This window comes from Phalacrocorax aristotelis, chromosome Z, assembly GCF_949628215.1.
Source record: "Phalacrocorax aristotelis chromosome Z, bGulAri2.1, whole genome shotgun sequence".
NCBI classification, from domain to species: domain Eukaryota; kingdom Metazoa; phylum Chordata; class Aves; order Suliformes; family Phalacrocoracidae; genus Phalacrocorax; species Phalacrocorax aristotelis.
Window position 1 is genome coordinate 27714479 of NC_134311.1, and position 26401 is coordinate 27740879.

Sequence of the window (26401 nt, forward strand, 5' to 3'; positions counted from 1 at the left end):
AGGAGACAGGGAGCAGTGGGCAATGTCCTGCAGGAGAATGCTTTCAGCTGACAGCATACGGGCAGCCCTCTTCTCTCTGTGCTCTTGTGTCTTGATACATGGTCGCAAGCACCAGATCCAGAAATATAGCATAGACTAGTTTGTTATCCAGCACCTCTTTTCCTCTTCCTTACCTCTGACATAACTGTTCTTTGTCTTTGCCAATACAGATTCCACAGCATGTGAATCAGAGGAACGGTTATTTCACAAACTCTTCTCCCAGTACAACCAGTTCATCAGGCCAGTGGAAAATGTGTCTGATCCTGTCACAGTGTATTTTGAAGTGGCCATTACCCAGCTTACAAATGTGGTAAGATTCATTGCAGAATACTGCTCGGATTTAGGGATGCTTGCGAACACACACAAATTGCTAAAGCAGCAGATGTGATTATGATGGTTGCACCTACAACTCTCATATCTGACATTGTCATGTGTGCATATGTGTACATGCTGAGACCTTTGCTGTTGTTTCTACCAGCCAAGTTGCTCCAGTTGCTCAAATGAGCGGTTCGAACTACACAGATTCATTTGCTTATTCTGTAGCAAAAAATCCCTCTGCTCTGGGCAGCAGCCTCTGGCACTCAGAGCAGCAGCACCAAATGTTCAAGTCCACTCTCCATAGGGCTGGCCCACTCCAGAGACAGCTGGTTGTGTCGATGCTGCAGAGCATGTGGTGTAGTTCTCCTGAGTGCCCAGTGTCATTTTCCAGTGGTCCTGAGAGATAAAATCATCTCTTTTGTTTTTTTTTTTTGGCATGCTTTTTCAGTCTGTTTGTTTCAAAATAACATAACAGACATGCAGCCTGCGGAGTGGCGTTTTGAAGCGTGGAGCTAAGGATGAATGTTGTGTGTTGTGGGGTGTACTGTATAAAAGGGTGTGTGTCTGAGTTGGTAGACCTGCTGTTCCTAGGCAGGGGGAACAGTGGGGCAGTGGGAAAACCAAAAGCTGAACTTAACCCTTGCTGAAGTCTGCTCTGTGAAGAAAATTATCCACAGGACAGAGGCTGTTTTGATTCTGAAGTACCTGGCTGGGTCCATAATGAAGTGACAGACAAACAGCAAGGAGAAACATTCAACAGCAGCCAGGGAGCTAAGTTATCTGAGTATAAATGAAGGCATTCTAAGTCCTTGTGGTGAAGGCAGTTGTCACCTTTTGAAGTTCCTTTGTCAAAGTATTTTGTTTCCATGTTACAGGTAGCTTGGCAGGTTTCAGCAGTTCTGTCTCACATTGCAGCCCCTGGCTCCCAGTGCTGTCTTTGGAGAAAAAAAGGAACACCATAAGTAAATCAGCTGGATTTTCTCAAGAAAGATCCATGATTTTTTCAAGGACTTAGATAGTTTAACCAATAGACAGGACCCTTTCAAAATTATCTGTGTGCTTAATCTTCAGTACAAAATGTTGAACATTCATCTACAACATTTTCTACCTTTGGCTTGTAAATACCTTAAAATTTTTGAGTCCACATGCTTAAAAACTAAGAACTACCTAAATTATTATTCTTGCAGATATTTTGATTGTGAATGTCAGCCTGCATTCATAAATATACGTAGTATAAGTCTTTCTGAAAGCTTTTAGACTGAAGGCTCTTTAGAGCAGGATCAAATCTTTTATTTTTGTGTCACTTGCAGCACCTTCCTGGTTTGTCACTGGTTGGCAATAGCAATGATTGATTGTAAAAAGAAGGTCTCGGTACAACAGTGACCTAATTTAGTGCTGATTGAGTGCACCTGCCGTAGAGGTTTGCACAGAAATGCAAGAATACTGTGGTACAGATGCCATTTTCCTTGAATCTTGACCAGTACTGTACTGTGTAAACAGAGCTTTTTAAACACGGAATCCAACAAAACACATAGCCACTGGCAGAACCTTATTGCTCTGGTACTGGTCAGAGAAACTAAGTTTTCTGTTCTCCAGGTACTCAGGCCCTGGCAAAGAATGCAGTTCTTTGTATGACTGATATTTGTGGGGCATAATTTTTCGGTAGAGCTTTAAAAATTTTTCAGTAGAGCTGCACGTGACTATGCACAATAAGTAAGACCCCTCAAAATAGCCAGAAAAAGTCTGGTATCAGTTAATGTGGAATTCTAGTTTCCATTTTTATCAGAGTAAGTTTGTGGCCATGGCAGGATACTATAACTAATATAAGGAATGACAGTGTGTATGCCTATGTTTCTTTCTAGGATGAAGTCAACCAGATTATGGAAACAAATTTGTGGCTAAGACATGTAAGTGACTGTGTTGCATTTCTCATTAATTTTGTATTGATATGATGCAATGTGTGTTACCTTGTAAGGTACATCTATAGAATAAGTGCTTGTTTTGTAACAAGGATTTTTAAAGGTAGGAATAAGGAGAAGCTTCATTAACCAAAGCCACATTTGAAAAAGTAATTTCTTTATTCTTATTTCCAAGAAGTTACATCTCCCATCTTTCCTGTGTGGTATATTCTCCTCCAACTTCATGATCATTCATTTATCTGGTAAATCTAGCTGGATTTACGCACTAAACAGTGAATAAATATGCAGCTCTGCAGACCTAGGTAATCTCCATATTGAAAATTCCAACCAAAACATTTATTAGCAAAAGGAACATGCTTCCATTTTTCCCAATGCTTTTAGCATTTATGCATAGACAAAGATCCTCAGAGGACCTAAGCTGCTGAGAAAAACAAGGCAACTTCCACGAAAAGGTTTGTTCAATCTGGAGAAGAGAAGAGTAAGGGGGAATCATATCAATACTTATAAATCTCTGAAGGGTGGGTGTCAGAATGATGGGACTAATGTCTTCAATAGTGCCCAATGACAGGACAAGGGACAATGGGCACAAGCTGGAACACAGGAAGTTCCAGCTAAACATGAGAAAAAACTTCTTTCCTATGAGGGTGACAGAGCAGTGGAACAGGCTGCCCAGGGAGGGTGTGGAGTCTCCGTCCCTGGAGACATTCAAAACCCACCCGGACAGGGTCCTGTGCCCTCTGCTCTGGGTATGCCTGCTCAAGCAGGTGGGGTTGGACAAGATGATCTCCAGAGGTCCCTTCCAACCCCTGCCATTCTGTGATTCTGTGATTCTGTGATTCTGTGAAAACCAGTTTGCTTCAGGCACCAATTGAGGTACACACAAACCTTTCTGTAAAAGATACTGTGCTTGTGATCAGGATCTTCAGGGTAGGCTGCAAGAGCATGGAGCATAGCCCAATGATAGGGCACTAGGCAACAATGCAAGAAAGCTGCTGGGCATCCCTCACTGCCTCTGTCTTGGTGATTCACTACCCCTGTGGAACCAATAACGTCCCCGGGCAGTAACTGCCTATTAGCGTGCGTATGTACCTCCTTTCTCATTAGGATGCTGGTCTCCTTTAACCTGCAGGGTGCACTGTCACGACAGCAGCAGCAAGGCCTGCATTTCCTCTCTGCAGTGGGGAGGTGACCTTGCACAGGCAACAGTCTATGCTGAGGTAGCAAGACAGAGGAGAGATCTCAGTATGTCAGCAATGGATGACAATTGGCATCCCATCCCCTCATAGAGGAGGGAGTAGCAAATCAATGTGAGCGGTAGTCATATGTGTCCAGTGTTTCTCCAGGTCATACCCTTGTTGTCTTTTAGACCATTTTCCTCTTGTACATGTGCTGCACTTTCAGTCTTTATCATAGCTTGTCAGGAGGATCAGGAAGATCTGAGAAGCAGATATTTGCTGATAATAAAAGGTTTTTAAATCCCTTTCCTTTCTTCTTTCAGATTTGGAATGACTACAAATTGCAATGGGATCCCAGAGAATATGATGGCATTGAATTTGTTCGGGTACCAGCAGACAAAATTTGGAAACCAGATATTGTCTTGTACAATAAGTATGATGAACACTTTTCCATTTTACCCTTTCCCTGAAAAGTAGCCTCCTGCAGTGTCCATGAAAGACATTTTACTTTCATGGTAATTTTTTTTCTTTGCTTCATTTAACTTTGTAGTGCTGTGGGAGATTTTCAAGTTGAAGGCAAGACCAAAGCCCTCCTTCGCTATGATGGAACGATCACCTGGACACCACCAGCTATTTTTAAAAGCTCCTGTCCTATGGATATTACCTTTTTCCCATTTGATCATCAGAACTGTTCACTGAAATTTGGCTCATGGACCTATGACAAAGCCAAAATTGATCTCCTGATCATTGGATCCAAGGTAGATATGAATGACTTTTGGGAAAATAGTGAATGGGAAATAGTTGATGCTTCTGGCTACAAACATGACATCAAATATAACTGCTGTGAAGAGATCTACACAGACATAACGTATTCCTTTTATATTCGAAGGTTGCCAATGTTTTACACCATAAATCTGATCATTCCCTGTCTCTTCATCTCATTCCTGACTGTGTTAGTCTTTTACCTGCCATCTGACTGTGGTGAGAAAGTGACTCTCTGCATCTCTGTGCTCCTTTCTTTGACTGTATTTTTACTGGTGATCACAGAAACAATCCCATCCACCTCTTTAGTAATCCCCCTCGTAGGTGAATATTTACTCTTCACTATGATATTTGTGACTCTCTCAATTGTCATCACGGTGTTTGTCCTGAATATACATTACAGGACTCCAACCACACACACAATGCCCAAATGGGTAAAAACCATCTTTCTTAGCCTGCTCCCCAAAGTTCTGTTGATGCAGAGGCCACTAGAACAGGAGAAAAAAAACATCTCCAGAAAAAACAGGAAGGGGTCAGGCAAGTCGAAGAACAGCAAACACAGAGATACCAAATTACACAAGGAGCAGCGATGCAGTCACTGTGATAAGGCAACCGAACTCACTACCACCAAAAGAAGACGACTGAGCCATCAGTCACTGAAATGGATGGCAGAGAACATGGAGTACTCCCCAGAAGTGAAGGATGTCATTAGCAGTGTTCAGTTCATCGCAGAAAACATGAGGTCTCAAAATGAAACCAAAGAGGTAAGGGAGGTAACCTCCCGGCTGGGCATGGGGCCACACTTCCAGCAAGTGAAAGCATGATCTAGGTGGGCATCCCAGAGGAACTGGAGTTGTTGGGTATAGAGAAGGAAATTTTGAGACCTGTGAATCGGCCAAAGTTTCCTACAGAAAGAGAGGAAATAAATCATCTATTGAGGATGGAAAAAGAAAAGTGATCTCATCTGTTCTTTGACTATCCCCAGTGGATTATTTAAGTAGCAAGACAGTTTTAGATGAGTCATGAGGCTCACCCTTCAAAGGAAAAGAAGTGGAGCATCAGTCTGTTGTGGCCATGAGGAATGAACTTTGATCAGCCGTGGTAGAGGCAGAGTTGATCCTGCCATGGGGCAGGGGGTAGACTAGACAGGACCTTTCAAGGTCTCTTTACCCGACTTCTGTAGATTCTCAGAAGCAACCCTCTTCCACAGCTCACCAACTGCTCAGCGCTGGTAAGCAGTGACATCTCAATACTAAGAGTATTATTTGCCAAGCAGGATGCTTCTCTGTGTTAGTAATGGAACAAGCAAATTTGGGAACTGCTTTTTAAAGAATGAGGCTTGTCTAGCAGTGCAGTAGTTGATCTGGAGAAGAACTGTTCTCAGCCAGTGATAAATCTGGTAAAGATATTCCTTTCAGAATGCTCTTGTCTGTACTTTTTTTTTCAGTCTGGTGTGTTCTGATATTTTACAGTGATTTGTCTAATTGTGGCTTCAGCAATACAGTATTTTCAGCCATGACAAACATATTTTGAAATAAAAGTTGGGTTTTGGGGGAAGACAGCTGAATAAAAACAGACAGCAGATTAATAAAGAAAGATTAAAAAGAAGAGACAGGGTGGTTTAAAAATGAGACTTGGCATTCAAAGTAATGGATTTGCTTCTGTGAGGTTATAAATCTTTCATGCTAACTGGGATTACTGTCATAGAAAATGATGCACATTGGAATTTAGAGAATTTGGGGGCCACATCCTCAGGTGAAAACAGAAGCAACTAAAAGGAACTCCAAAAAGATTATCTGTCATACCCCCACACCCAGGCCTCACAAGGAATAGGAATCTCTGACACTTCAAGATGTTTTAAGCAAGTGTTTAGAACCTAATGAAATATTTAGCTTTGATCTGTCATGGTTTTTTAGATACTGTATTACAGCAAAATCCATTTCAAAATTGAATACCACTCTATTTGTACTGAAAATTCAAATACTTCGTGAAGAAGACGTTGAAAGGTGTTCTTTCTATCACAATATTTTGTTGAAATTAGCACAAATGCATGCAACTTCTGTGCAACCCAAAAATCACCTTTTTTTCCCCTTTTTATGTCCTGCAAAAGAAGTTTCATCTGAAAACAAAGTCCATAACTTTCTGAATAAAGGGCTACAGTTAAGGCCTGGTGAATTAATTCATACAATGAGCGGATAATACATGCCAGCCCAAAACAAAAGACAGGAATCTATCAGCACAGAGGAGGCTGGGGACTGAGCCTTGCCCCGCTTAGTAGCAATGCCCTTACTGTTTTGCTTGACCCTAACATTTTAGCCATCCTCTCGCTGCCACACCAGCTGCATAAAACATATCCATGAACCATATTCAGCTGATTTCTCCAAATACTCTGAAAAAGAAGCTTTGCATGAAGCAGTTTGAATAACATGCTGCCTTGATTATACAGCTCATGAGAAGTCTTCCATTGCCAGTTTTGCTGATTTGCGTTTTCCAAATCTCTCCTGCCACATGAAATTGTATTCTTAGACTGGTGTGTGCATCAGCAGCTCAGTATCTTACCTTTCAAAACATGCTAGGGATGGGACACAGGATTTTTCGGTTGAGAAAGTCTGCTCTTCGGGGAAAAAAAAAGTTTCCTCAGGCAAGCACTGAGGAAATGATTCTGCAGGCTGCTTCTGCTTCAGCCAGACATACAAAGCCGTGTGGATGATATCATGGACTGTATAAATAAAAGTTCTTTAAAAATTGCGGCCACATTTACAGCAGCTGGAGTTCTTGCTGCATTTTCTTTCACAAGAAGTACAGCAGCAGCCTCTTGGAGGAAAACATCAAGAAACTGAGAAAACACGTGGAAGATCCCTCAGCAGATTGCTCTTTACCAGTCACTAGTTTTGTATGAGTGAATGTTCTCCAGATGCAGTGGTCCTTATATGTAGGTACAGTTTTAAGGGCAGCAACTTAATTGAATGTAGTTCTAAGGTATATCTCTCAGACATAGAAAATCCACTCTGGCCTACTTAGTCCATGACACTGCCCAGTCAGGGACCTTGCATTACTACAGTCCCTGTGTCCAACTGTCCAGTTTGCTGAAATCAGTGGGGCTTGACTGGAGTGACAGTGTGGCAAATCAGGCCAGAAGGGCAAACTGTCTCTTGTGTGGACTGTCAGGATAAATCCTTTGACAGGGTCTAGTAATGTGCAGCTACGGTAATTCTGCTGGCTGCTAAACCACCGCACTCTGCACCCACCACATGATCAGGTCTTGTTTGTTAATGTCAACGTCACAGCCATAGCTTGCCAACAGACTTGAACATTTAGAAAAATTCAGCAGACTAGCGTTGAATGTTCTCAGCCAAAAGTCGTAAACACTGTTAGAAAATCAGCCTTCTATAAAGGTTCTTGAAAACTCCAGCAACTATAAGCATGGCAAGCAACATTTTTGACTGCATGCATGTTCTTCCTCACATTCAAAAGCACAAAGGGGCATTTCTACTCATAACGTAAACTGGCAATTGCATGTTACATAACCTGTAGTTAACCCTTTTAATTTTTTTTTCTTTTGCAGGTGGAAGATGATTGGAAATACGTAGCTATGGTGATAGACAGAGTATTTCTCTGGGTATTTATAATCCTGTGTGTGTTTGGGACTGCAGGGCTCTTTATCCAGCCACTAATAGCAGATACATAGCTTGAGCCACTGCTTTTTATCCACTTTTGTTCTTGTTTCATTTTCAGTTTGGAACTCTCCCCTGTATTTCTCTCCTCTTACATAACCCCTCTGATAATCGCCTCCTCAGCACCCAGCCACAGAGGAAAGAAGGAGAGGGAAGGGTCCTCTGGGAAAGCAAACAAACAGAACAAGAGGAGGGCTAAAAATGTGAGATGAGCATGTGGTCTTTCTACGGCGGAATGCCTGGGATTCTTAGGGTGCCTGCCTGTCTTCCCCTCAGCAAGGTCAGCAGTAACAATTGCGCTGAGGATCACAGGAGCAGATTGAAGTTATTGAGCTTTTCCCTTGGTTTTAGTACAGGGGGCTATTAGACTTCTGAGTGCATTGCCCAACGAGGTCTTTACCTGGCTTCATTTTTCTCTCCTGATCATAACTTTTCCTTATCTTTGAGTTAATTTACATTTTCCCTCTATTTATCTCCTTGTACAACAGCTAGTTTTTGATGTGGCACTTAGATGAGGTACCGCAATCCTACTGACTGGACCAATGCTCTTCATTGTGTTCTTGTGTCAGGGCAGCCAGTAATAAAAATAAAAGTACAATCAAATAAATCCTTTGACCCTGTAACATTTTCAATACGATCTAAAAGAATGGGTCCCCATCTTCTGAAATATATGCACACAAATGAGGATCCCAGATCAACAAAGGACATGTTTATGTCTATGTTTGAAGTCAGACAGGTCTTAAGCACCTAGTCATAGTTGAAGACAAACTGACTTAATATTTTGCACTGCATGTAGCCTTTCTGACATTGTTTGAAGCATCGTAGAGTCACCAAAGAGGAATAACCTGGATGCATTATAGAAAACCAGAAAAGGCCTGAACTATCTGTGGTTACCATGTTAGGCATCTACATTTGAAATCTACGTGCTTCTAAGACCTTTAAAAACTGGTACATCTACCACTTAATTTTGTATGTGACCAAAGTCCCCTGTACTTCCTACCACTGAATACCAAGACCTGGGTGAGCTCCAGCTGGATTTCTAAACCACATTTCTCTCATCAAGTTGACAGTGGTCCATATCCACACATTCTGCTCTGAAAACTCTTGCTTGTTCAATCTCAGACATAAGCCCAACAAGGAAGGGTTTGTCCCTGAATAGCTACTCATCACAGACAGAATTGGCTTGACAGCATTGGATAGATCTGAGTTTTCCCATGTTTTTAAAACCCAAGACCAACTTAGATTACACACATCCCATCAGGAGAAGGCTGGCTATCATGTATGCTGTGCAAAGCTGGGCACCTTGGTCTGAACAACTCTGCAGCAATTTTCCATCTGCTGGCTCCTCATGGATCAGTGCTGTGTGTGCAAACCTGTTACTGCAGGGACACTTCCTTTGGGGCTGAAGTTGTTGCTATGTAACCACGCTCCCAATCCTAGTGCGCTTAATCCTGAAACACTTTGTAGATGTGCACCTCATGTGGTTTCTATACTATATGGACAATTTACCCTCGGGTCCCTTCTTTGTTTAGATTCCTGTTGGTTTTGTGATGAAGGATTCTTCTCTAAAAGGCACCGTTCCAATCAAAGCCAATGGCTTCAAGAGTAGAAAGCCTTTCTTTCTTATAGGAGGCTCTAAATTTAACCGTATGGTTTCAGTGCAGTGTTTTCAACATCTACCATGTATCAGTCTCTGCTTTTAATATGACCAATCCTTGGAAAGTAGGACTTGCTGTCCCTGACTGGCCTTTTACTCTTTTGATGCTCCATAATAAAGAGAATAGGACTGAATAAATGTGTATGTCAGAGATAAAGGTGGAATGACAAGAATATAACTGTCTTAATCCAGTAGTTGAAATATGTAGTCATGATTTTCTAGAAGAAAATCGTGTTTTCTGCAGTCCCCCTGAATGTTGCATAATTATGTAGCGACTGACAGAAAGACGTATGAACAAGCATGGTTTGTTTTGTCAGCCTGTCGATTAAATATCACTCCTGGGATACACTTTCTTGAAGAATTTGTATTTTTTAAAAAACTCCCTTCTGTACAATATGTTTAGAGATGCCACTAAATGACATTTGCTCTGCTGGCTTTTTTTATCAGAAAGGAGGGGAGGGAAAAGAAAGGGAATTTGAAGAGGAGAGCTGCATTATGAGCCCAAAAGCTTCATTTATATAGGAAAGACATCTGACTGCCAGCATTCACTGTTGCAGTCTATGACCATGCAAACAATGAAAATATTGTGGCTGAAGGTGTACTTCATTGGTGTCTTCAGCATGACAGCTACTACTCCACAGCCCGTAAGCTGACTTTAACAAAGTCCCTGGCTTTTTGTCAAAGCATTCACAATTGTACAGCACCTTATCTCTAGTAAGAGGCCTCCGTGCCCCAGCACCAGCCCTCTGTCTGTGTCATTTACAGTACTATGCATCTCTCTGTCTTGCCTCTGGAGCTCAAACAGAGGGTTTGGACAGTTTAGCTCATTGGCCTGGTATCCTAAGAAAGTAAGATTTACAAACCCATGTCCTGTCTCCTTCAGAGTGTACTGTTTCCCCTTCCTTCCCCCACCCAGCAACTTTTGGGTCCTTCTGTTGCAATTTTCAGCTGTTTGGCACATTCAAGACTGGAAGTATTGCGTACTCCTGTTAGCTTTGTGAAAGTAGTTGGCTGACTAGAGAGAGCAGGGTTGGGGGACACGATAAGCATCTCACCTTGGAGAAAGCTGCAGTAGGGGCCCACCTTTGAGCAGACATGGAAGAACCTACACAAAAGTGACATTTTTGCTTGCCCCAACTCTTCTTGGGTGACCTTCTAACTGAAATACCAAGAAAAGTTTCAATCAGAGCTGGTGCCATCCCAGACGCTGAGTTGGGTTACATACCACACACAGCCACAGGAAAAGTACCCATGTTCATTGTGGGGCACACAGGGTGGCGTGTCTATTCTCACCCCATCAGCTCCAAAGCCACATGAACAACCCCGTATTATATATCCCAGTAATGTGTAGCACTGGCTGCAAGAAATCTCCTTTCCTTGGGAATGATGGCATCTATGAATTAATTTTAAAAGGACAGAAGAAATCCAACAGCTCAACCAGCTCATTACATTCTCTTGCCAAGGGAGACCATATTTGCATTTTCCCCCACTAAAAGTCCCAGAGGAGTTTGTTGTATTTGTCTTTCGGTGCATGGATGATACACATGGTCCTGCCAAGTAGTGCCAGGACCCTGGCAAACCAGTGCCCAGAAATCAAGACACCACACGTTGAAGCAGTAGTAAGGCAAAGGGTTGCTGTATTTTTTTAAGATTTGCAATTTGCAGTGTTGTCATCCACAGGCAGGCCACATGGAGCAGAAGGAAGGACTCTCTACCCAAATGTCCTCCCTCGCATTTTTGAGTGGCAGGCCAGGCTCTGGGACATGCTGAATGCATTTGTGGACCAGCAGCAAAGAGATTCAGGGAAGCTCAGAAAGAGTCAGTGCAAGGAAATAATGAGCAGTGAGACTACAGGTGTAGCAGTCCCAGCTGCAATGCTAGGAAGACCAAAGGCCAAAAGCCATATTTGTGTTCATACATCTCCCACTCCGATGACCTGAGCCCTGCTGACCTTTACCAGCATAAGCCAGAAAAAGTAGCTTGGCATCAGACACAGCCACGTGAGACACAGCCACGTGTTGCCTGCAGGTGGGCAACCAAAATGTCACCAGGTGAGGACAGGATCATCTGCCAGCTGAACACCTGAAGGACTTGCCCAGGAGAGGATTTTGTCATCTGTCAGGGCTAACAGGCAGCCTCCTGGCAGCAATGGTCAGAGGGAAAATCTATCAGTAATTGATTTCAAGAGTCTGTAGACGCTGGAAAGAAGAGCTTCCTGGCTGTTTTCCTGTGGATATTTCACAGTACTGGCCAGGGGAGCAAACAGACTTAAACAATGCAAGAAGAGAGGAGCAGCTGGTAGTAAGGTCAATGTGTAAGGGCTTTACACTAATGTTAAGATATCTGTCTGTGTGTGCTAAACTAAATGGTTCTGTTCTAGGTTCCTGCAATATAATACCCAGATCTGAATGTTCCCTCCTCAAACTCCCATACATAGCTAAAATGCTACGAGGACTTTCCAAGACAGTGACAACCCCTCTGTTTGAATAGATTAGAGACAAGGCTTTTAAAGTGGGCTACAATCTAGACTTTGTTGACAACAAAAAACAACAAAACAACACATGAGCTCTTCCACCCTAGGAATCATTTACTAAATATATCTTTATTAATAATGGTTGCACAGTGAACAGAACTTTCTGCAGTGACACAGGATAGGATGATATTAACACACGAGGTCTGGTGTGCATGCATAATCCAAGCACAAGAATACTTCCATGTATTTTTAACACCTTCTAACCTTCACCCCTAAGGAGAAAGTTTCAAGGCTAGCTAAAGGTTTAACATCAGATTCACATTTAGACTGTTGAAAATTGGATCTCCAAATCCCTTGATAGCCTTGAAAATATCTGCAAGTTCTGAATGGGATTTTCTAAAGTGCTCCATGTTAGCAAAACACTGCTCCAGAAAGAGTGTTGAGAGCTTCACCTGTGTGTTTTCTGTAGGGTCTTGTTTACACTTCTAAGAGCTGTTTCTGATCATGCAGAATGATCCCATTTAAGTGAATCAAAGGAATGAAATTGAATTAATTGCCTGGGCAACGTGAACAAGGCAACACCCAAAGATGTATTTTCCCAGTAGCCACCCCACCCCACAGCTCTCAGGAGAAACTCCACTTCTGCACCAACCACAAGGCTCATTTGCTGAAAATGATGTCTGCAGCTTTCCTCCAGCTGAACTGTTTACAAAGATCACTTTTGCCTTATGGAGTAGTATAGCCATCTTTCTCCATGTGATACGCTTCAAGTGATATTCCACTTCCACTTGTCCTGTGAACAAGCAAGTGCAGGAATCGTAGTTTCTAAATGCAAAGCATGGGGAAAATCCTTTCTGTTTGGCCTTTTGGTACATTACAGAGCAGCAGGCAAAACTGAAAATAACACTGAAATGAGGGTAACAGTAGCATCCTGATGGCCAGGACAGACGAGGCGTGCATGCCAATAAGACTGGTAGCAGGTAGGCAGAGTGGTAAGTTCTGCCACTGTTGAGCTGATCCTGCAGCAAGGTGAGGCCACAGAGTCAAGGTTTTAAACATCCCTACTTTTTCTGATGCACATGCTGTGCAATTGCTAGTTCTGACACATGCACAAAGTGATCTCTAGAGGTTTTATGGTTTTTACTTGGAAATGTAGATAAACTGAGTACTGATTTGTATTCCTACTATAACTTCTATTATAAAGTAGCATTTTAACTGACAGATCTGCCTTTGAAGTAGAGTCATTGTGCCAGAAGTACCATTTCCAATTTTAACTAATAATCTTGGCTTTTATTGAAATACAACCAAGCTACTAGTAAAATACTTCTAACCCAAATGTGCCACCCCAATTCACGTTGAACTCAGCTGTGCACCAAGCCCTTCTCTGATCTCAGCCAAATCTGTAAGTGGTAGAGTTATATGAAGATACAAAGCAGTAGTAAATCCCTGCTGTTACCATCATCTTCCCTCATTCTTGCTGTTGCTTCCCATTCTTTACAAGAGACCAAGCTCAAAGGTGCCACCATCCCTTGGCACTGTATTTGCTGTATGCTACTGTGAGAGCATTTTCTACGAAGTGCTGTTCAGCCACATCTGTAACGCAGGCGTAAAGATGAGGACTGAACCTGTCACTGACACCACCAGAAATAACCACAGGAAGATCCGATCCAGGACTTGAGCTACAAATTTCCAGTCTTGGACAACCTGGGAAGGAGAGAGGGAAAACAAATAGAAACAGTAATAAGGCAAGTACTTTTTTGATACTGCTACATGTATGCCAGCTCCAAAAATCTGTTTTTAAAATTAGAATTTTGTAGTGTGCCGTATCCTAAATTTACATGGATCACCTTTTCAGCACCCATCACTGTGAGTCACTCAAAACCCCAAAATAATTTCACAGTTTTATGCACATGGTAATCAGACTTCCTTCAGCCTGTGTGAAAGCTTTTAGTTAAGTGCATATGTGAAAGTCTGCAGGCTCAAGATTGAAGATGGCTTTATAATGAACTCAGTTTCTTTTCACAGAACTGCATTTCCCTTGAAGTGCCAGGACGTGGCTCTAGCACAAGTGGTCCCATTGGCTTGTGTTTGCTTAAGTGCTCTCTTGGCTCAGATTGCATCCATTCAGGAGGGGGATTTTACATTGTGAGTACTAGCACAATGCTGCACACACAAAAGAGCTATTTATAAAAGCAATTCAAGGGACTTTTTTTATTAAAAACTATTTCAGCTTCAAACAGAAGGCTTCAGTCATGGACACTATAAGCTCACATACTGCATGTTTGATTTACTGTTCATCTTTCTGCTGAAGTCCTCTCAGCACAGTGTGAACAAAACCCTGACTTCTGCTAGGAGGGTGCCCACAGAAGTTTTTCTTTTTCCATATGCCTCTAGGTGCATTGCTCTGCTGTCCCACCTTCCTATCAGATGCATTGTTTATGCGCACAGTAATTTGTCATTTTAATAGCCACATGGCTTGTTGGGAGGAGGAGAAAGATGATCATTAAGGACTAATCTGAACTGATGTTAGCAAAAATCTAGAAGACCTCCACTCAAAACGGGGTAGCTACACTGTGTATAGCTGCTGGGAAGCCAGGACTGAGACCTAGCAACTGCTGTAGAGCCTGTCTATAAGTGTTGTGAACTTCCAGAGCATGTGACATTTCAGAGGTTTTCCAGATTCATGTCTATCCCCAACTTAAGCAGGAAAAAATAATCCCAAACCAGGAATTCCTCCTGGAGAAGCTGCTGTGGCCTCTTGCATCAGTGAAGAGGAGGGACTCTCACAGCACAATACAGTTCTCCTCGAAGCAATGCGTCTTCCCAAAATCCATATTATTTATCATGCAGGGGAAGCACCCAGGACATATCTCAGATGAGAGCAGGAGGAAGAGGCAAAGGGAAAGGCATGCAGAGAAGGTAAGAGCTTGGAAGCCATTGCTGTCAAGGAAACTGTGATCCCTCCTTGCCCTCCCTTCACCTACCTGTCTGATGAAATGCTCCTTTTTAACATGCCTGGAAATGTATCGAATGGAGTCGGCTGCCTTTTCCAGAAAGGCGATAACAATTTTCTCTCCATCTTTTGCTTGTTTATGTTTCTGCTTCCCCGTGAGCTTTGATTTCAAGGTGGTTTCCTTTTCTTCAGTCTCTGAGAAGGAGTAACGATCTACATGGCCCTTCATGCAAAGCAGCCGAGGCAACTTCTGGAGGAAGAGTCTTTTAACCCAGGGAGCCATGGGATGGTAAGTTGCTGAGGAGCGGTGGTGGACATTGATAACAAACACAGTCACGATGATAGAGAGGGTCACAAAAATCATGATGAACAGCAGATACTCACCGATCAGAGGGATGACTTTAGAAGAAGAAGGGATTATTTCCTCAATCACTAAAAGGAAAACAGTGAGGGAGACTAGAACTGATGTAGACAATGAAAGTTTTTCTCCTTCATCTGAAGGCAGGTAAAACACCAGGACAGTTAGAAAAGACAATCCCAGGCAAGGGATTATTAAGAAAAGAGTGTAGAACAGTGGAAGGCGTCTCAACACAAAGGAGTAAGTGACAAATGGGTAAGAGTACAGCCCATCCTTCCTGTTGCCTTTCATACCTTTGGCGTTTAAGATCTCCCACTCCCCATTATCAAAGAAGTCTTTCCTGTCTACATTTTCATCCACTAAAATCAAATCCACCATACTGCCGTCATATGTCCACGAACCAAACTTCATGGAGCAGTTCTGCCTGTCGAAAGGGAAGAAGGTCACATCCATTGTGCAGGAGCTCTTATAACTGGCCGGTGGCGTCCAGGTCACCACTCCATTGTACTTCACTATGACTTTGGTCATCAGAGATCCTTCAAAACGTCCATCAGCACTGGGAGTTGGACAGGAAGAAATAGTACCAAGTTCAGGACTATGTTTCCCCAGTCCTACCCCCTCATAGCTCTGCTTTCTACCCATCATCTGGAGCACAAGGGAAGCCAACATTCACACTGCCTAAAGAAGCAGCCTTCTGACAGCACATGCAAGCTTCATAGTGGCTGATATGCCTTGCCCAAGCCCTGGTCTGAGCCTGGAGCAAGGAGACATTACTCACTTTTCAAACAGAACAATGTCAGGAAGCCATAGGGACTCAGAGGGGACACGGATGGAGGTGATCCCACCATATTCCTCTGGATTCCAGGAGAGCTTGTGGTCGATCCATTCCTGTAACAAGCCAGCAAAGTCCGCTGCCCACTCACACACAACAGCCTCATTTTTCCTCCCACCACCTGCCTCAGACAGACTGCATTGTACAGCACAACGGGCACAGTTTGGTGTAAGACTGCTTAGCTGCAGAGAGGATGCAAGGCAGGCATGGCTGGGAGATGTTAATCCCCAAAAACACTGCCTCTCCAGGTGCAAGTGGGCCCCAGCAACCCATCCCTTTGCAGGCTACCTCACGTGCTCCCAGAGAGCACTTGACTCTCACTTTACTCACCACCCTGCCCAGCCCACCTAAGGGTAGTCCAGAAGGAAGGAGCCACTTCCTTTGGGTATGGTACCTCTTCTTCCCTCTGAGAACCAGCCCGTGGTGGTTTTGTCTGGCACTGATCCCACAGAACAGCCAGCTGGCATGGCTACTACCACCCAAGTGACAGAGAGGTGGCCTTTACTTACTTTTCAGTGGAGATCTGGCTTCTGGCTTTTTTCAGCGAGCAGAATACAACACGTAATATCTGTACACTGTCCTTGCCTACCAAATCATTGTTCTTTCATCAGAAATACAGGCATGCTATTGCAGGGAAAATAATACACTACTGTAAAGCATTTGGCTACAATCCTGAAGAGATAACACTAAAAAAGCAAAAGCAGGGGGACTCCTGTCCATTTTTATCATGCTGAACTCCAGAATAATTTTTCTCTCCTCTTTTTGTTTTTTACATGGGGAGATCTTAGCTAAGTGGCTCTAGCAACCTGGAGATTTCCACAGAGATGCAGTGGAAAAGCAGCTCTCTGATCCCTGTTCATTATTGACAGGGGTTTTCACTTGCCCATGGGAATAGCAGCAAGAGGAAGCAAGAGCTGTAGAATGTGGTCAATACCAGGAAGTTAGAAGATGAACCACTTTCCATTAAGCTCCAGCACTAAGAGCTCCCCAGGGATGTGGGGGCCTCAGCCTTCTCTGGGAAATTTCCTCCATGACTTACGGACGAGCTGAAAAGCAATATTCTCTGTTTCTTCTCCCACCATATTTTTCCCCTCTTACTTCTTTGATTCCACATGCTTTTCACAGCTATACCTACAGACACTCATTATTGCAGTCCTTTACAGTGTGACAGAGCCTCAGCAGAGACCTAAACACAGACAGTGAGAACAAGTGTCTTCCTCCTCCAGGTGCAGGGAAGGGACGGAGCCCAAGGTCATGGGTAGGTGGCTGGTAGACCACTGCTAAAATCTGGCCCAAGGCACAAGCAAAGAAGGCTGTTGCCCAGGGTGGTACCATGGCAGGATTAGTGGCCTCATTACCTGCACCAGACTGGGCACATGCTCTGAACTGCCCAGATGGCTGGTGTCAGCTATCAGGCACAGCCCTCCATCCCTGGCTCCTCCTGCTGCTGAAGGAGGGATGGGAGCTGTCCAGGTGTGGAAACAGAAGCAGGGTCATTGCTGCTTTTAGCCTCAGTGGCAGGGACAGAGCACACCTCTTTTAGCATGATCTCTTCTCTGTGAATGGGTATCTACCAGACGTTTCTACAGCCTGGGCTGTTAGGTAGGCACAGACTCACATGTGTCCTGGACACGTCCTGTAATAGGTGCAAGGAGGCCTACGCTGGAAACATACCTGCTACGCAAGGGGATAGTCAGGGCTGGCAGCAACAGCCCACACATTCAGCTCATAGCCTGCACTAACATAACAGAAGCAAATACCCTGTGAGCCACCTGGAGATAAAATCACCCCTCTGGAGTGGAATTGGAGCAGCCCCTTGGCCTGGGTTATTTGCTGTATTTGCAATACTCCTCCCTCCCCCCTGCCCTGCATTGATTTATCTTCCAGCTAAAGTGCTCTTTCATGTCTGCAAGGCAAATAGTTGTGTGTCTTCTTACTAGAGCAGAAAATAGACTGTGTGCAGACTTTGAAGATGAGCAGTTTAAAATGGAAATCTCCCTATGGGCTATGCTGATACGAATTGTAGCAGCAGATGTGAAGGGCCCTTTCCTTTCTTCTCCTTTTCTTCCAAGCTGCTCTAGACCATTGCTCCAGTCTGTTGCTCTCCCCTTCCTCCAGTTCTGCCAAATTCCCATCCCTGGGGGGTCACTCAGGTGCTTAACCCAGAGCAAGCAGACCAAAAAACACCGGACCCAGATTATTGACCCTTGCTAGCAGGCTCCATAGCTTGCCTGAACCCAGGTACTTTCTCAGCAAACACTAAAAGCTCCTTTGCACCTTGTATGTCTGCCTGCATGTACATCATCAAGTCCCACTGTCTTGAGCATCTGGATGTTTGAGGTTAAAAAAAGAAAAAAAAAAAAAACAAACCCTTGGACTTAAGCATTGCTCACCTAAGAAAAGACAGACTCTTGCAGAGAAGTGACTGTGATTCCCCCTCAACCTCACACACCCTGGGTGAGCACCAGACTTCCCTGACCTCCCCAGCTCCTGCAGAAGGACAGGGTCTCTGTCATTAGAGGGTTCTGGTTTGTTTAGTGTTTTTCACTTTTCTACCCAAAAGAAAAAATTATTATGATTTTGCTTAGATTTATGGACCTTTTCCTAGCTGTTGTGCTTATGCATTCTAATATTCCCCCACGCACTGGATTGTACATGGGACCAGTTCACATTAAGCCTACAGGAACGCGTGACTCCCAAAGCAGGACACCTGGGTCAGGCCACAGGTATTTAGTGCTCATCCTGATCTCCTGGGGGCATCTGCATGTGTGAAAATCAGAGCCTGTGTCTCATTTTCTGCTGCCTTTGCATTTCATTTGGGCCTTGATGTTCTTAGTCCCTCAGGTGGAGAAGGGGTGTTAGTAACAACTACTGAGACCCCAGCTCATCAATTCTGAAAATCACAATGCTGAGTTATCCTAGGGAGCTGCCCTGGCTAAAATCTGAGCGCAGCCTCCAATGGCCTGCAGAGAAATCAGCATGTCTACAGTGCAGACTCCTGGGTAGGTCCTTCTTTTAGCCTCAGCATGAGGCATAAGGATCAGATAAAGTGGCTTCCCCCTCATCCTCATCCCCTCCCACACCAGAGAGGCAATGAGGAGATGGCGGCATGTCCTACCTCCTGCAGCATGTTTGGAGTAACCTGCAGCAGAACCTGATTTCCCACAGCAGGAGTGGTGACACAGGCTCCAGGCTATGACTCTGGGGAGGTCAATGCTGCAATACAAACAGGGTGCGCAGCGTGGATGGGCTAACCTGAAATGTCCCCACACAGGTTCATGCAGCAATGGAGAAAGGATTGGTAGGTGTCTGTCTGCATTAGCATCTCAGGCCTAATGCCCTTGGGCAGCCTGGACTTGCATTTGGCCTGCTAATGTGAGTCACACTTCAGGTCCCTCTCTTCTGCAGTCACCGTAACCTGAGCAAAGATGACACCAAGCCAGAGGGCTGAAGTCTGCCCCAGGGCATAGGAGATTTTGCTGTCCTGGATGGAGCAAGCAGCCAAGTCTTCCCTAAGAAGAAGGAGACAGACAGACCCAGGAATATTCTGTCAAAGGCTGCAAAGGGCTGTAAAATCTTTCTGAAGACAGTTGCAGGAACAGAGGGAATGAGGAGGGTGAAGTGGGTTGATTTCATACCTGTAGACCGCAGGCCTTGGACCTGCAGAGGGAGGTAGGGGCTACAGCCTGCAAGGAGAGAGGGTGGGAATGGGAAGAGGACAGATGGGGGCAAAGGGTTACCTTTGTAGGAGGGCTTTCCTGTCTGCCCAGGTGGCTACTCAAACAGAATAAGGAAGCCCAGATCTGGCCCTGTGCACATGAGGAGCTCTGCAACTGCAGCTGAAGGTGGGGAGAGGTCAGGCTCTGGGCAGCTGAATTCAGATCAGCAGCAAATTTGTCCAGCAAAAGGGGAAATTCCTGTCCTCCCTGCAGCGAGGGGAAGTCTAAGCTTCTCCCTCTTAAAGGGAGAGACCATCTTTGCTATATACAGCCTTTAGGGATCCTGTTCCACCCAGAAGCTCACACTCACTACAGCACTACAGGCACCAGACTGAGAACAAAAACTGAGCTGCATTTCTCCTCCACCAGCCCAGCAATCCCTGGGAACCACTTCCCATGGCATCATTTCTAGTATGGCTTGGGCTTATGTCCTCTGCCTAGGATCAGCTGACACATTTATAGACACTCATGTGGCTGAAAGATTTAAAATAATTGTCACAATATCAATAAAGTGGTGCAATGGAATCTAAAGCAAATGCAGTGTTCTTCAGGAGTGAAGGACACCTAACAGTTCAACTTGCACCTTTCCCCCATTTGTATAAATTATTCTCACTTCTGGAAGCAATTATGCTAGAGAGATCTGATTAATTTGCCACAGATTTTAATTAGAGGGGGATGGCAAGAATAACATGCTGGCCTTTATCTTTACTTACGCTAAAGAAGAAATCTATCTGAGGCACCACTCTTAGCTCAGGCAAGAGAGACAGTGCTTGAGTGACCTCTAAGTCTGAGACAGGATAGTCCCTCAGAGCACACACAGCATCCTAGGGACAGCCACTGCGGTATCAGGAACTGTTGTTTCCCTGAAATACAGTTGGCTTGAGTGCACAGCTGCGGTGCAGGCCAGGAGAAGAGGGTATCCTATTTCCTAAAAGCCCAGCTGCCTGCCTTTCTGTCCCTTTACAAATTTGCTGAAGTAAGAGGAACAAAGTAAAAAAATCAGGCAAGGTAACATGGTGCTGCTTTTGTCTGTCCACTCTGTGTGATGGAAGGGGATGGATGGCGTGGTGGGCAGCAGGCTGGGATGGCCACTCAGCTCAGAAGCCCCACACTGAAAGGAGAGGTCTGATTTGCTATAATTTACCTGCTTCAGCCACACATTGGTTGTCATCAGCTGATTCTTCTCATCCTAGGGTGACACAAGGTAGAGAGGATTACAATACCAAAACAGCCAGCAGAAACAGCCCCTGTCCCTGCTAAGTCCAACCCTGTGCCAAGCAGGGGAGATCCCTATGGTCCTGTTTTCCCATGGGCCTGGGATCTTCAGTCACTGTTAGGGGAAGTGAACAGACTTTCTAGGTGCTGTCCTCATTCTTGCTGGGAGCTCCTGAGGCTGGAAAATGGAGGCCTGGCATTTCACAGCAGCCCAAAGGAATCTGAAGCAAAAGAGCAGGGAGGCAGCAGGGCTCAGCCATCAAGTGAGGTCAGGACAAACATGGTGTGGGCTCACAGGGTGGCTCATGTTGACCACTGCTCAGCCTGGCGTGAGTTTGGGAAGATACAAGCTGAAATATTGTACTGACTATGTAAATAAAGCACAAAATTAGAGTCTGCCTTCCACAGCACAAGGGGACACTGCCAGGGGCCAGGGGATGTGAGGAGCACACTGTTGTGTGGGCACCTCTGGGCCCTATGCAAATTCCACTGTGCATTGCAGTGATGGAGCATAAAGGGAAGGAAATTTTGGTCTAGTTACAAGCTTGCTTAGAGCGAGCAATATCCAAAAAAGTTTACCCTTCCTCACCCCCATCCTGCAGCTGCCTTGTCATTAAATTACATATGTAAGCACCAGGGACCATCTGGCATGGGCTGTTTGATTAACAACTCATGCAACAAGGCCTTATTCCCTGACAACAGCAGGGGAAAAAAGACCTTCAGGTTTGCTGCAAAACAAATGAGTCTTACAGCCCATGGTGTGCATGGTGCAGGAAGTCATATCACCAGCACCACATCACACTCAGTGTTTCATTGCCTGACCATCACTTTGCATTTCATGTGTCAGGAGGCAAAAGCCAACAGAACCTCTAGCCCTGCCAGGTGGATGCACAACAGTCTATAAAAGAAGGGATGTTTTACCAAGACCAACACAACGCTTACCACATCCACAAGCTGTGATATCTTTAATCCAAAAAGGACTTTGATGGTGTCATTGGAGTTTTCCACTGGGCGGACCCATTTCTGATAGCCCTGAAATAAGTGCTTGAGGAGTGCGTCCTCATTTTCAGCAACTGAACTGAAGGCAGCCACATCTGGAAGAGAGCAACAGAGCGTGGGAGTGTGCCGGAAACCAGACGTGGAGAACAGTGTGACCTGAAGAAGTGAGGCAGAGTGATGATAGGAGACAGATTTGCCTCTGGGCAGCTTTTGTCAGTAAAATCTGTAGTAATTCAGATGCACAGACTCTCAGCAGAGTCAGGGTGAGAGGAGGTGAAGGCAAGGCAGCCCAAGCCCAGATCAGAAAAAAAAATCATCAGATCAGAGCAGTGCTGACTTTGAATTAGGTTTTTGTTTTCTGTGGCCTTTTTGTCTTTAGCCAACATTCTTGCCCATTCCTTCTTTTTTATTATTCTTTAGAAGATCTGCAGGCTCAGAGCATCAGGTGCTGTCTTTCACTCTTGAGTGATAAATATCCAGCCTGATAAATGCCACCCTGAGAAACTGTTCTGGTTTTTCAGATACCTGTGGTGCACCACAGCGAGGTGGGGCCACAGGGGAAATCTGGTCATTGTGGGGCAACCCCTGCCTCGCTAGCTTGCAGCTAGAAACAGCAGCAATACACTGTGGGCATTTCAGGGCCCAGGGTTTTCACTTGCACCTGGTTTCTGCGGCCTCTCTGAGTTGGATGCTGCTCTGCACAAGGATCAGGGTGGTGGGATTTCCTCACTAGAACATACAGGGCCTGTAAGCCAGATCTGAGGAAGCTTCATGCAGCACCTGGAAATTAATCCTCCTTCTGGGGTTAATCAGGGGATAGCAGCAAACAGTTGAGAAAGCTCAGTTCTCCCACTTGGGGGGTGGGTGGAGTGAGCAATATCATTGGCAGAACAAAAAGCAAAAGAAGCTCATCTGGCAGCAGGACAAGCTGGATGATGTAGCCAGAGCCAGGTCTCCCAACAACCAAGCATGGAGCATCATGGTCTGTACCAGCAAGACTTGGGACTCTCCAGGTACCTGCCATCATGCTCCCCCTTCCCTCTGCTACCATGAAAGGGGAAGGGCAGTTCAGACTTTCCATCCTCTCCAAAATGCCAGCCCCATTCTCCGTAACGCTGAGGTCCTGACACGACCTCCACCTCTTCCCTTGTGCAAACACACAGCACCCAAGAATGACAAGGATTTCACCTCTCTTCAAAGGCACCATGGAGGAAAAAGGAGCTTGTGCTGATCTGTCCTGTGCCATGGGAGCCACAGCCAATAGTGCTCTGCCAGCAGTCAAAGGGAACCTCACAGGGCGCTGCCCAGGGCCCACATTGTCCCCTCACCACCCATGCCCTGCCAGCCCCAGTGTGAGCAGGACACCTGTGCCTGGATTGCCAGCCATTAGGTGCAGGAAGGGTCTGCAGGCAGAGGGTCGTGGCTCAGGGACAGTGCAAGGACGGGGCATTGTGAGAGTCCTGGCAGGCAGGCTCAGCTGAGGGGCTCATACACGATGTGCAGCAAGTATCAGAGGTAAGGCAGTCCCCGGCAGGGTCCCTGTGCCACGGGGAGAGACGGAAGGGCATCCAAGCCCAGCAACCCCTCCAGAGAGAAAACTGGAGGCAGATGGTAATTCTCTGCTACATGCATGGAGGAGGAGGTGTGAGCACAGACCAGGGGACAGGAGTCTGTGTCCTCTTCACCCAGAAGCTGCTGCCCATCTCCTGGGTGAGACAGGCCATGCAGTCACCTCTCCCTCCTTGGGGTCTATTTGAGGCTGTGGGCAGGGGAAGACCTGGCAGGAAGCAGCATAGCTGAAGGACAACCTGAAGTAAAAAGCTGCTCCCATGCCAGTGCTTCCTATTGGACAAAATCATTCCTTAATGCAGTCTGGATTCTCTCAGGATAGCACAAGTTCCAAGCAGCACTGTCATCCCCCACTTCCAGCCACAGCAAATGCCCATTCCTCTTCGAGAAGCTGTAAACTCTGAAGCCTAATGATTGCCACTCACAGGGTAACAACTACTTTACTGTCAGGTACTCTAGCACAAGCTGTGCTGGTCTTCTGTTGCTGGGCGTGCAGTTGTGGTGGGGTTACCAAACCCTGGGGAGGTGGAGGCCAGCTGGTCAGGGGGAGCTTTCACACTCCTTTCCACCTGCTCTGCACCACAGCCAGGGATGGGCTCATGCAGCTGTCAATACAGTTTATAGCAGCCTCTGAGGACACCCTATGTCTTGTCACTTTGTCACAAGCCTTTAAGGTCTGCTATTACCAACTGGGAACCACAAGTGCCCCTTCTGTTTGCTCCAGGGTTTATTCTCATGCCAGGGCTAACCATAGCTCCACCACAGCAAACGGGGGACAGAATCTGGGATCTGTCCTAGAAAACTGGATTGCATGCCCAAACTTGCCGCACAGGCATTGCATTCTCAAACAAAGGAAGAGAAAGAACATATTTCTCTCCCTTCACTACCCACATCCTCAGTGGTCCAATCTCCTGACACATAAGAGTCTCTGCAGAGACCCCAGCTCCCAGCTCTTTCACTTTCCCTTTAGAAAGTTCACAGAGAATTTAATTTGAAAGCCACAATTCTAAAACATGCAGAATCAAAAACAGCTTTGTCTTAATGCTGGAATACCTTGCTTTGGGTCTGAGTATAATTCCCCACACACACATAGGCAACAACACACCCCACGGGCACAATGTCCGTGGCTGTGTGTGAACTCCCTTGTGGGAAACCGGTGCTGTTTCACAGCCCATACCTCACATGAAGTCCAAGGGCCCTAATGCTCCAAGAAGGTATAGCAGAGAGGTGGTAAAGCAGGTTTTGGGAGCTGGATGTGTTGATTCTCAGCTGCTGGCGAAGCCACAGCAAAGAGTGAAAAAGACTTGTGAAGTCTCACAAATAAGAAAGGCAGAAGGAACAAGATTGGTGCCCTTATAAGACAGCCTCAGAACTTGTAGGAGAGTTTAAAAGCAGAAGTTTTTTATAAGAAGGAAGATATATCAAGCAGAAAAAAATAGCCTAACAGCTCCTTTGATCAAACCCTATCTGATGATTAAGTTAGATAAAGCCATGGAGAAAACACTGAACAAAGTAGCACTGCCTTTGAAAACCAGAGAAGTAGCCATAGGACAGAGGCATCCCTGAATTTACCTTGCAGTGCACAGAGAAGGAAAAAGTTGGGGAGCTCCCTGGCAGGTTACCGCGTGTACAAGTAACTGAGCACTGTTTACCATCTCCCCTCTCCCCCAGGTTCCTGTTTCTCTGCAGTCCGTGCCAGGAGCAGTTCCCCACAGGCAAGGCAGCAGGAGTGCTGGGGCAGGGAGTCTGTTAAACAAACATGCAAAACACCTCAAGAAATACAGGCAGGAAACTTAGCCTTTCATCAGCTTGCCTGAGGCATTTCAGTTTTCCTCCTCGTGGTGGAGATTCTTCCATAACTCCCTTCAGCAATGAGAGTCGAGCTTAGGATTTTTTTGCTAACTTCTACCCAGCGACCACCTCCCCACACCAGTTATTAAAACCTTGTTGCCAAACTGGCTGTGGTTGCAGTACACAGGCAGCAGTTGATATAACCCGCTTTTGCTAGTCAAACAGTGTTAAGAGGAGGACTAAGGGAAGCCGGCATCTACCTTGTCCCAGTAAACAGCAGCGAACTGGCCAGCGGAAAAAAAATCTTAAAACATCTGCGGTTCAGCTTGGAAGAAGAAGAAATGACACTTACCTGAGTGGCTCAGACACAGCGCAAAGAGGACTAGGCAAAGCATGGGCACCACTGTAGCTTTTCCTTTAAATCTGATATTTTGTTTTCATAAGCAAACTGGTCTCATCCTAGTAGGGGGCTAAAACAATCTAGTTAAAAATCAAGGCAGACAATTGAGTCTGCAAGGCAAGACAGCACCTTTCAAGCTTTATCTTGCCTCATTATGGTGCTCCGTAAATCACACTTCATTGATTTTCAGTCAGCTGTCACATCCTGTAAGCCTTAAACAGGGCTCTGGGTCCTAAACTCTGACTGATTTGTTTATGGTGGTATTTGGGTGGCTATAGCCACTGCGGTCTCTGACTAGACTTCTGTGAGGCAAGGTTTTTAAGGAGGAGAAAGATTTTATTATGCTGCCAGCTATAGCTGGGTAAAAATACAGGCTGCAGATCAGACCCAAAGATAGATCACATACCTGAAAGATTGTCTGTCTACTCCAGCTGTATCAGTTGGCCTAATAAAAGAGACAGCCTCCCTACAGACGTAACTTAGCTTATTCATTTTTCATATTACACTTGCTGTTTTACAGCTATAAAATGGATTTTGCGAGTAAAAAA

At 45.2% G+C, this 26401-nt stretch overlaps 2 protein-coding genes across 2 annotated transcripts; one reads left to right on the forward strand and one right to left on the reverse strand.

The window, feature by feature from the left end:
* Nucleotides 1-214: 214 nt before the first annotated feature.
* Nucleotides 215-9892, forward strand: CHRNA6 (cholinergic receptor nicotinic alpha 6 subunit). The gene is made up of 5 exons (XM_075079056.1): nt 215-349; nt 2220-2264; nt 3775-3884; nt 4002-4977; nt 7779-9892. The coding sequence occupies exons 2-5, from the start codon at nt 2238-2240 to the stop codon at nt 7899-7901; spliced, it is 1236 nt and encodes a 411-aa protein (XP_074935157.1). The 5' UTR covers nt 215-349; nt 2220-2237; the 3' UTR covers nt 7902-9892.
* Nucleotides 9893-12115: 2223 nt separating this feature from the next.
* Nucleotides 12116-26012, reverse strand: CHRNB3 (cholinergic receptor nicotinic beta 3 subunit). Its single transcript, XM_075079089.1, has 6 exons — nt 25806-26012; nt 22037-22188; nt 21024-21068; nt 16107-16216; nt 15002-15884; nt 12116-13721 (listed from the first exon to the last, which is right to left on the reverse strand). The coding sequence occupies exons 1-6, from the start codon at nt 25846-25848 to the stop codon at nt 13587-13589; spliced, it is 1368 nt and encodes a 455-aa protein (XP_074935190.1). The 5' UTR covers nt 25849-26012; the 3' UTR covers nt 12116-13586.
* Nucleotides 26013-26401: the final 389 nt, after the last annotated feature.

What these genes read in the sequence shown, in the direction of transcription:
- CHRNB3 (XM_075079089.1), bottom strand. Translation starts at nt 25,848, where the DNA reads ATGCTTTGCCTAGTCCTCTTTGCGCTGTGTCTGAGCCACTCAG. An exon ending in CCAATGTGTGGCTGAAGCAG is followed by an intron (nt 16,217 to 21,023) that starts GTAAATTATAGC and finishes GGCTTGTTACAG; the next exon opens with GAATGGATCGACCACAAGCT. An exon ending in GACATTGTTCTGTTTGAAAA is followed by an intron (nt 15,885 to 16,106) that starts GTGAGTAATGTC and finishes TCCAACTCCCAG; the next exon opens with TGCTGATGGACGTTTTGAAG.
- CHRNA6 (XM_075079056.1), top strand. Translation starts at nt 2,238, where the DNA reads ATGGAAACAAATTTGTGGCTAAGACAT. An exon ending in CAAATTTGTGGCTAAGACAT is followed by an intron (nt 2,265 to 3,774) that starts GTAAGTGACTGT and finishes TTCTTCTTTCAG; the next exon opens with ATTTGGAATGACTACAAATT. An exon ending in CTCAAAATGAAACCAAAGAG is followed by an intron (nt 4,978 to 7,778) that starts GTAAGGGAGGTA and finishes TTTCTTTTGCAG; the next exon opens with GTGGAAGATGATTGGAAATA.